Here is a 9,839-nt window from a genome sequence, read left to right on the forward strand (position 1 = left end):
ACGATTTCCAGAAACAATATCTCAATGGAAGTAATTGGGACATTTTTCAATACATTATATAAGATACAATTGGTGCCATTTATGACTTTTCGGATGGTTTCGATCAACCGCCATGAGTATGGCCCTAACCTTAAAAAGGGGTAATATGTGTGGATACAGCAGCCAGATCGGAGACTACACATCCCAGAAAGGCGCTCACAGGGAGAGTCAACTCCAGTCTCCATTGCTAGGCAGGCATATCAATGTACCAATGCACAGCTACAATTTACACAAAGTATGTCTCCATGTGATAGAAACTGGATGGATTTTAATGGAAAGCAACCATAAAATAGATCAACATGGGAGAAAAAAAAAAAATCATCAACATTCACACAAAAACAGCAAAGAAACAAGAAAATATCCACTCGCTCCATACCTACTAGCAATCTAACACTCACATATATATGCTTAGATATTTATACAGGGTTTAAAGCAGTGGTCTGACACCTGTGGCTCTCCCCAGCCTGCTGGGAGTTGTAGTATCACAGCAGTTGGGGTCCCACAGGTTCCAGGGCACAGAGATCATTATTAAATAAGGCATCACAGGTGCTTAGAAATCTATAAGTTAAGGTCTTTCACAAAGGGCCAGCAGGCTCCGAGAGCGCAGTCTCCATTAATACAAAGTCCGGCTGCAGAGGTGATTGGTGGGTGGAGGGGTTAAGCTTACTGATAAAACAGAATAAAATCCCCCTCCCCCTAAAAGTAGTCCAGGGAGCAGCCTACTAAATGTCGGAGTGTCCTTTATTTGAAGTCGCAGGTAAATCGCTCAATTTCCGTTACTAACTGAGGCTTCATTGCAGCTCTGCTCGTATGACGGCGGCGCGTCTGCGGGGAGGACAAAAAAAAAGAAAAGGTGCAGTTAGTGTCACGCGACCCAACAGAGCGGCAAATGTACCGTAAACATACCAAGTATATCCAAAGTGATCGCATCTATCTCACAACAATCACCAATTGCTCAAAAATCTTAATACTGCAGGCAAAAAATCTAAATGCCACTAAAATGGATGTATATAAAACTATGTACGTTTGGCATCAGCATAATCATCATGACCTGGAACATCATGTTACCGGGTAATTTTTGCTGCACAAAAGACAGCATAAAAATGGAAATAGCAAAAAAATAAATAAAAAAATTTGTGTTTTTTTTTTTTTTTTTTTTTTTTTTTTTTTATCATTTCACCTCAACTTCTAGAATATTTTTAGTGGTTTTTAATGCAGCCAAAATATTTAGACGTTTCGACCTCAATCGGCCTTCATCAGCAGCAGACTGCAGGTTAGAGGGTGATCAGTCATCAGTGACGTGGTATCCACCGCTGGTAGACCAGCGGTGGATACCACGTCACTGATGACTGCACGGCGGCACCGCCACCCAAAACAAGTATAAGCATAATACAGGCTCCATGCCCAGTGTCAGGTGCACAACTACTCTCATTTAAAGTGACTAAGGTGTCACGCTAAATATCACACTGAACGTGATCATCCTCTAACCTGCAGTCTTCTACTGGTAAAATGAATGGCGTTATTCAAAACTCCCAACATGTCCCTCAAAGAAAAAAGCCTTTATATAGCTATGTGGACATTGCCCCATCAAGAAGGGGTTAAACTGAAAGGAGCTGTATAACTCTGCGTGAAATGAAATCCCCCTTGTGGTGGCTGCAAGCATGCCACATCTCAGTGCCAGAGCCGCTTTATTGCCGGACCAAACATGCGCCCCAGTGACAGACCTGCCTCCATGTGCTAAGCCTATATACAGCAGACATAATTCTGCGGCTTGTGGTCTGTTAGAAACCAACACACATCCTTTAATGTATTCGTCTGGAGAGGCTTGTCCTGTTGGAGGAATAATGTGTAGCCCTATGCTATAGAACCCCTTATTGTCCCCAATGGAAAATATCTGGATAGAGAAGGGCAAGGCAGGTTGGTTTTCAACATGGCTGCTCCATTGTTCTTAAAGGATTAGTTGCCGAGACTCCCCCCCATCGATCAGGACTCTGGAACTTGGGAACCAAGCTCTGCAGAGCCCCATATTAAATGGAGAAGAGATGCACACGTTTGACCTCCACTCATTGTCTACTGGACCATCAGTAATAGAGGAGGGCACCACTATTTCTAGCAGCCCAATAAATAATGAATGGAGCAGAGGTCGAGCATGTGCATGTCTGCTCCATTCAAGATGGAACACAACGGTAAGTAAACCCCTATCCCACTGAAGGTGTCTGGCAGCGACTTATTCCTCTATGAAAATACATGGACACTCAGCCGAGCCCAGCATTCATGTGTATCCGGGGGAAGTGGAAAAGCTTCATCTGAACAGGTGTTTGACCCTCTCATGTCAGATTAGCAGGTCTAGTGGAAGGACATACCTGTACATGCATATGGCCCACCACTAGAGTGGGCTGTATCGGAGATTCCGGTTGTTCCCAGGATGTACCGTGATTATTAGGGTCCCAGTTATGCATTACACCGAGTCCTTTACTTTCAGGATTTAGAAGCGTATTCTGTGACTTTTCTGCTGAGGATTGCATCATTACATGCCTTAATGCCCACAACTTGCCCCACCCCCACTAAACACATAACGTATATATTGAGTACAAGCCGAGTTTTTCAGCATTTTTTGTGTGCTGAAAACGCTCCCCCCCTTTCTCCTCGGCTTATGCTCGAGTGAGGTGTCCAGGCTTATGCTCGAGTGAGGTGTCCAGAACATGGAAGGAGGGAGGGGCAGCGTCGGAGCAACAGGTCACAGGAGGCAGGAGCTGGCTGCTGAAGCTAACTCTTGTCCCCGCTGTTAAAGAGAAATGAATATTCACTGCACTGGCAATGAATATTCATTTATCTGTAATAGCGCACACAGTGTCAGCCACAGCAGCCGGCTCCTGCAGCTGCCGGGCGGTCACGTGTACCGCTACTTAAGAGAAATTAATATCCACCTCTCTCTACTCCCATGGGTGTGGAGAGAGGTGAATATTCATTTCTATTAAGTAGCAGGGATACATGACCGCCGGCGGCTGACACTGCGTGCTACTTAATACTCACTGCCCACCACGCACATTGTTCCGGCATGGGGAGCCATGAGTATTCCGGCAGCTGTGCTCTGCTTGTAAGCAGCCCATGACGTCCCTGCAATGCGCTGCTTACAAGCATAAAGCATCTGCTGGCACCGGAAAAACACATTGCGAGGGCACACAGGAAGGCAAGTATAATGGTTTATTTTATTTTTAATGTTTTTTGATAGGAGCCAATCATACCAGGATAGGGATGGGGGCCATGCATACCAGGATGAGGGATGAGGAGCCCATGCATACCAGGATGAGGAGCCCATGCATACCAGGATGAGGAGCCCATGCATACCAGGATGAGGAGCCCATGCATACCAGGATGAGGAGCCCATGCATACCAGGATGAGGAGCCCATGCATACCAGGATGAGGAGCCCATGCATACCAGGATGAGGAGCCCATGCATACCAGGATGAGGAGCCCATGCATACCAGGATGAGGAGCCCATGCATACCAGGATGAGGGATGAGGAGCCCATGCATACCAGGATGAGGAGCCCATGCATACCAGGATGAGGAGCCCATGCATACCAGGATGAGGAGCCCATGCATACCAGGATGAGGAGCCCATGCATACCAGGATGAGGAGCCCATGCATACCAGGATGAGGAGCCCATGCATACCAGGATGAGGAGCCCATGCATACCAGGATGAGGGATGAGGAGCCCATGCATACCAGGATGAGGGATGAGGAGCCCATGCATACCAGGATGAGGGATGAGGAGCCCATGCATACCAGGATGAGGGATGAAGATCCCATGCATATCAGGATGAGGGATGAAGAGGCTGTGTATACCAGGATGGGGAATGAGGAGCCCATGCATACCAGGAAGAGAAATGAGAAGGCCATGTAAACCAGGATGAGGAGGCCATGCATATCAGGATGGGCATGAAGAGCCCTTGCATACCACGATGGGGGGGATGAGGAGTTCCTGCATACCAGGATGAGGAGATCATGCATACCAGGATAGGGATGAGGAGGCCATGCATACCAGGATGGGGGATGAAGGGCCCATGCATATCAGGATGGGGATGAGGAGGCTGTGCATAACAGGATGGGGGATGAGGTGGACAATGCATAACATGCTTATACTTGAGTCAAAAAGTTTTCCCAGTTTTTTTCCAGTTTTTTTTTTGTAAAAATAGGTGCCTAAGCTTATACTCGGGTCAGCTTATATTCAATTATATACGGTAAAAGTCCTGGGGTACGGTGACATGAGTCAGATTTACATCTTTCATTCAGTGGGGCAAATCATCTGGCTGTTCGATGCAGCTTCTGTGGGAATAACTAGCATGATGCTCGTCAATTTATTTTTTTCCAAGCTGAAATTTTCCAGTGAATAAACAGGGAAGCAGGAGCATCATTCATGTGGCAAGGATATGACTTTAGAATGGAATCATCCCCCTTCTTTACTGATCATTTTAGACCATCTTTGTTAGAAGGGTCCCCCATGACGATTAACCGATCACAGGCTGTCTAGCTATTAGAATCACTATTGATTGCTGTGAAGGAACCTGCGGCAAAGTGTTCCATTTCTCTGCAGCTCCTCCGCAGGAGAAAGGAAGCATTACACCATTCTCATTGAAATCCAGGCGTGTCCATGTAAAGTGTGGAGACGTAGGGTCCTCCAAAACAAGACACAGCTGTTTTACCCGCTTCTTTATAGAGAAGAGTACACTTTTCATTGTGAGAGGACTTACCATAGGGATAGCCCCATGTACTATATTCTGGGGGTAAGATCAGTGTGCTGGCTGTAGGCACTGGTACAACAGCTCCGTCTGCATAATATGGGATGGTGGCTCCTGTGGAAAGGCAGAGGGTCGGGTGTGAGGGAGATCCCAGAGTTCCTGCCTCTGTCTCCTGGGAATCCGGAAAGTGCAGCTCGGGTGCGTAGCAGAAGGGGGCATTCGCCTGTTGCTGTGAGTGGCACTTAGTAGGAATAGAGACATTGTCCATAGGCTGGATGCTGCTACATTGTTCATCGTCTGCAGGGGGCGCACTGGGAACCACGGGTGTCTGTGCATGTGATACGGAGTGTCTGAGACCTAGGCGAGAAGGACTGACTGCTGCGTTTCCAATGTAGATGGGTAACGTGACAGAAAGCTCCGGGCTTTTAACCGTGACCTGAGGAAAATGAAAACAAATGAGTAGAAGACTTCAGCCCCTGTGGAGGTCGAATGTTTGGGTTCTTTTTTGAAAGCTCAGCTAATTTTATGTGAGATTTGGCTTTTCTAGGACTACTGACCCTACCGCGGGGGGGGGGGGGGGACAAAGATTGGGCAGATTGTTTACTGGGAAGATATCTGCCCATCTATCATCATACTAGCCTCGCCTTTCCAAATCTTCCATTTATAGTGACAGACCTATTGCATCATTAATGGGGATAAGTAGTTCTAGGTACCTGCAGAGCTCTTACTAAAATCATTGGTGACTACTACATCTTAATCATGGGCAACTTGTCATATGCACTATAGGTCATAACCACATTTAAAGGGGTTGCCCAACACCGAGAACCTCAATCATTCTCTTGTTAATAGCTCTGGTGGTCATCTGAAATAACTGAACATTTGATCCTATTCTCATAAATTGGCGCAGATTATCTGAACGTAACCTAACAGATGAATGGGAGTTAATGGTGGCATGCAATCCCGTCTTCCCACACCAGGTGGCAGTATTAAGTCTATTGCATTATATAGAATGATTAACATTTCCTCCTCCTTTTGCTGCAGAGTAATGAATAAGAATGACTGTGGGTCACAGTTACAGTTCAGAGACTGATCAGTAGTTATTTTCCGTGAGATCATGCCAGGTGCAGATGAGTCACGTGTTATTTTCACCACATCCGTACTTCCAAGAGCCACTTACCTGCAGATAATATTCTATCTGAATGAGGTTACAGCCTTGCAATATGGACTGAGGAAGGGCGGGCACCAGAATTTGCTCGTCCCAAACTGCATGCTTCCAGGCTTTTACCGCAGCCCCTTCAACCTCTGCGATGGTCCTCAGATCATAGATGCAACGTTTTGATCTGTAGGCGATTTTCTAAAAATAGATAATCAATGTGTAAAAGTTAGGAGTCATGTTGTGTTCGACTACCAGCTGAGCACTTCCACAGGGGACAGGGGGCTGCACATGAACACCAGCAAACGGTATTCAGATGTGCTCCAAGAATTGTCTACATAAGGGGCAGTATTATAGTACTTGTATTCTTGTACTTAGGGAGCAGTATTATAGTAGTTATATTCTTGTACATAGGAGCAGTATTATAGTAGTTATATTCTTGTACATAGGGGCAGTATTATAGTAGTTATATTCTTGTACATAGGGGCAGTATTATAGTAGTTATATTCTTGTACCTAGGGGGCAGTATTATAGTAGTTATATTCTTGTACATAGGGGGCAGTATTATAGTAGTTATATTCTTGTACCTAGGGGGCAGTATTATAGTAGTTATATTCTTGTACATAGGGACAGTGTTATAGTAGTTATATTCTTGTACATAGGGGCAGTATTATAGTAGTTATATTCTTGTACATAGGGACAGTATTATAGTAGTTATATTCTTGTACATAGGGGCAGTATTATAGTAGTTATATTCTTGTACATAGGGGCAGTATTATAGTAGTTATATTCTTGTACATAGGGGGCAGTATTATAGTAGTTATATTCTTGTACCTAGGGGGCAGTATTATAGTACTTGTATTCTTGTACATAGGGGGCAGTATTATAGTAGTTATATTTTTGTACATAGGAGCAGTATTATAGTAGTTATATTCTTGTATATAGGGGCAGTATTCTAGTAGTTATATTCTTGTACATAGGAGCAGTATTATAGTAGTTATATTCTTGTATATAGGGGCAGTATTCTAGTAGTTATATTCTTGTACATAGGAGCAGTATTATAGTAGTTATATTCTTGTATATAGGGGCAGTATTCTAGTAGTGCTTTGACTCCCAACCCTTCCTGCATCTCCTCTGGCTCACTTTCCACATTTGATCCCATCACAGAAGACGAGGACTCCTCTCGTCCGACCACATGCACTACCGACTCCATTCCCTCACAACTCCTCCAGTCTCTCTCTCCAGTCGTTACAACTCATCTAACTGCAATCTTTAATCTCTCCCTCTCCTCGGGCATTTTCACATCCTCCTTCAAACACGCCATCGTTACTCCATTACTAAAGAAACCTGCTCTCGACCCATCCTGCACAAACAACTACAGACCAGTCTCCAATCTCCCCTTCATCTCTTAACTCTTGGAGCGCCTAGTTTACTCCCGCCTTACCCGTTACCTCTCCACTCCCTCCTAGACCCTTCACAGTCCGGTTTCCGCCCCCTACATTCGACTGAAATTGCACTCAAAGTGACCAATGACCTTCTGACAGCAAAACGTAATGGTCACCACTCTCTGCTCATTCTTTTTGACCTATCTGCAGCTTTCGATACTGTTGACCACCATCTCCTACTCTCTAGGCTCCAGTCACTAGGCACTAAGGACACTGCTATCTACTGGTTCTCTTCCTATCTTTCCGACCGCTCCTTCAGTGTTCTGTTTTCTGGCTCCACGTCATCTCCTCTTCCTCTTGCTGTCGGGGTACCTCAGGGCTCAGTCCTCGGCCCCCTTCTTTTCTCTCTCTACACGGCCCTAATTGGGCAGACCATCAGCAGATTTGGCTTTCAGTATCATCTTTATGCTGATGACACACAACTTTATAAGTCTTCCCCCAACCTTACCCCTGCTGTACTACAGAACGCCAGTGACTGTCTGTCCGCAGTCTCCAATATCATGTCCGCTCTCTATCTGAAACTCAACCTCTCCAAAACTGAACTTCTTCTGCTCCCGCCGTCTACTAACCTCCCTAAATCTGACATTTCCCTCTCCGTGGGTGGTACCACAATAACACTCCGGCAGCAGGTGCGCTGTCTGGGTGTTATGTTTGACACCAATCTCTCCTTCACATCCCATATACAATCTCTTGCCCGCTCCTGCCGCTTACACCTAAAGAACATCTCTAGAATCCGCCCTTTTCTCACCATGGAAACAAAAACCCTCTCTGTAGCATTGATTCACTCCCGCCTCGACTACTGCAACGCTCTACTAATTGGTCTCCCCGTTACTCGACTATCCCCTCTCTAGTCCATACTTAATGCAGCAGCCAGGGTCATCTATCTGGCTAATCGGTACTCGGCCGCGTCCACTCTTCGCCAGTCCTTACATTGGCTGCCCATTCATTATAGGATCCAATTCAAAGTACTTGTTCTCACCCACAAAGCTCTCCACAGTGCAGCACCCCCCTATATCTCCTCCCTCATTTCTGTCTATCGGCCTAACTGACCGCTGCGCTCTGCAAACGACTTTCGACTAACCTCTCTACTAATCCGTAGCTACCTCTCCCGACACCAGGACTTCTCCTGCCCTGCGCCAATCCTCTGGAATGCTCTACCCCAAGAAATTAGGACTATCCACAATTTGCATAGTTTCAGGCGCTCCCTCAAAACACATTTGTTCAGAGCGGCCTATCACGTTCACTAATCAAAGTCATTCTATGCAAGTGTGCACGTGTAGCCCATTCACTATCTCCATCCATTCCTCACTCCAAGATGGCTGGACCTTCATTGTAAATACACACCTGAACTTTGTATCTCCCCCACCTCATTGTAGATTGTAAGCTCTCACGGGCAGGGACGTCTTAGACCTGTTTCACACATCAGTTTTTTGCTTCAGTTAAAATCCGCTAAAATGGTGGACAACGGATCCGTTGTTGGACTGATGACAACGTTTGTCACCGGACCGTTATTATCGTCGAGAGAGAGCGATAGATCGAGACAGAGAGAGCGATAGATCGAGACAGAGAGAGCGATAGATCGAGACAGAGAGAGCGATAGATCGAGACAGAGAGAGCGATAGATCGAGACAGAGAGAGCGATAGATCGAGAGAGAGAGCGATAGATCGAGACAGAGAGCGATAGATCGAGACAGAGAGCGATAGATCGAGACAGAGAGCGATAGATCGAGACAGAGAGCGATAGATCGAGACAGAGAGCGATAGATCGAGAGAGAGAGCGATAGATCGAGAGAGAGAGCGATAGATCGAGAGAGAGAGCGATAGATCGAGAGAGAGCGAGAGAGAGAGCGATAGATCGAGACAGAGAGCGATAGATCGAGACAGAGATCGATAGATCGAGACAGAGATCGATAGATCGAGACAGAGATCGATAGATCGAGACAGAGATCGATAGATCGAGACAGAGAGCGATAGATCGAGACAGAGATCGAGACAGAGATCGATAGATCGAGACAGAGATCGATAGATCGAGACAGAGATCGATAGATCGAGACAGAGATCGATAGATCGAGACAGAGATCGATAGATCGAGACAGAGATCGATAGATCGAGACAGAGATCGATAGATCGAGACAGAGATCGATAGATCGAGACAGAGATCGATAGATCGAGACAGAGATCGATAGATCGAGACAGAGAGCGATAGATCGAGACAGAGATCGATAGATCGAGACAGAGATCGATAGATCGAGACAGAGAGCGATAGATCGAGACAGAGAGCGATAGATCGAGACAGAGAGCGATAGATCGAGACAGAGCGAGAGAGAGAGCGATAGATCGAGACAGAGAGCGATAGATCGAGACAGAGAGCGATAGATCGAGAGAGAGAGCGATAGATCGAGAGAGAGAGCGATAGATCGAGAGAGAGCGAGAGAGAGAGCGATAGATCGAGACAGAGA

General features: G+C 46.0%; 1 protein-coding gene across 2 annotated transcripts in view; it reads right to left on the reverse strand.

Annotated features, from left to right (window-relative positions):
• Positions 1–287: 287 nt before the first annotated feature.
• Positions 288–9,839, reverse strand: part of ARRDC1 (arrestin domain containing 1) — a 53,881-nt gene continuing 44,329 nt past the window's right edge. For both annotated transcript variants that reach the window (XM_073541192.1, XM_073541193.1), the window contains exons 6-8: positions 5,960–6,136; positions 4,795–5,218; positions 288–864 (exon numbers count right to left, since the gene is read on the reverse strand). In XM_073541192.1, coding sequence (XP_073397293.1) covers positions 806–864; positions 4,795–5,218; positions 5,960–6,136 — 660 coding nt within the window. In that variant the 3' untranslated portion in view covers positions 288–805. The remainder of the gene's footprint in view (positions 865–4,794; positions 5,219–5,959; positions 6,137–9,839) is intronic.

Source organism: Dendrobates tinctorius, unplaced genomic scaffold, assembly GCF_039654945.1.
Source record: "Dendrobates tinctorius isolate UK_male_01 unplaced genomic scaffold, ASM3965494v1 ptg000120l, whole genome shotgun sequence".
NCBI lineage: Eukaryota > Metazoa > Chordata > Amphibia > Anura > Dendrobatidae > Dendrobates > Dendrobates tinctorius.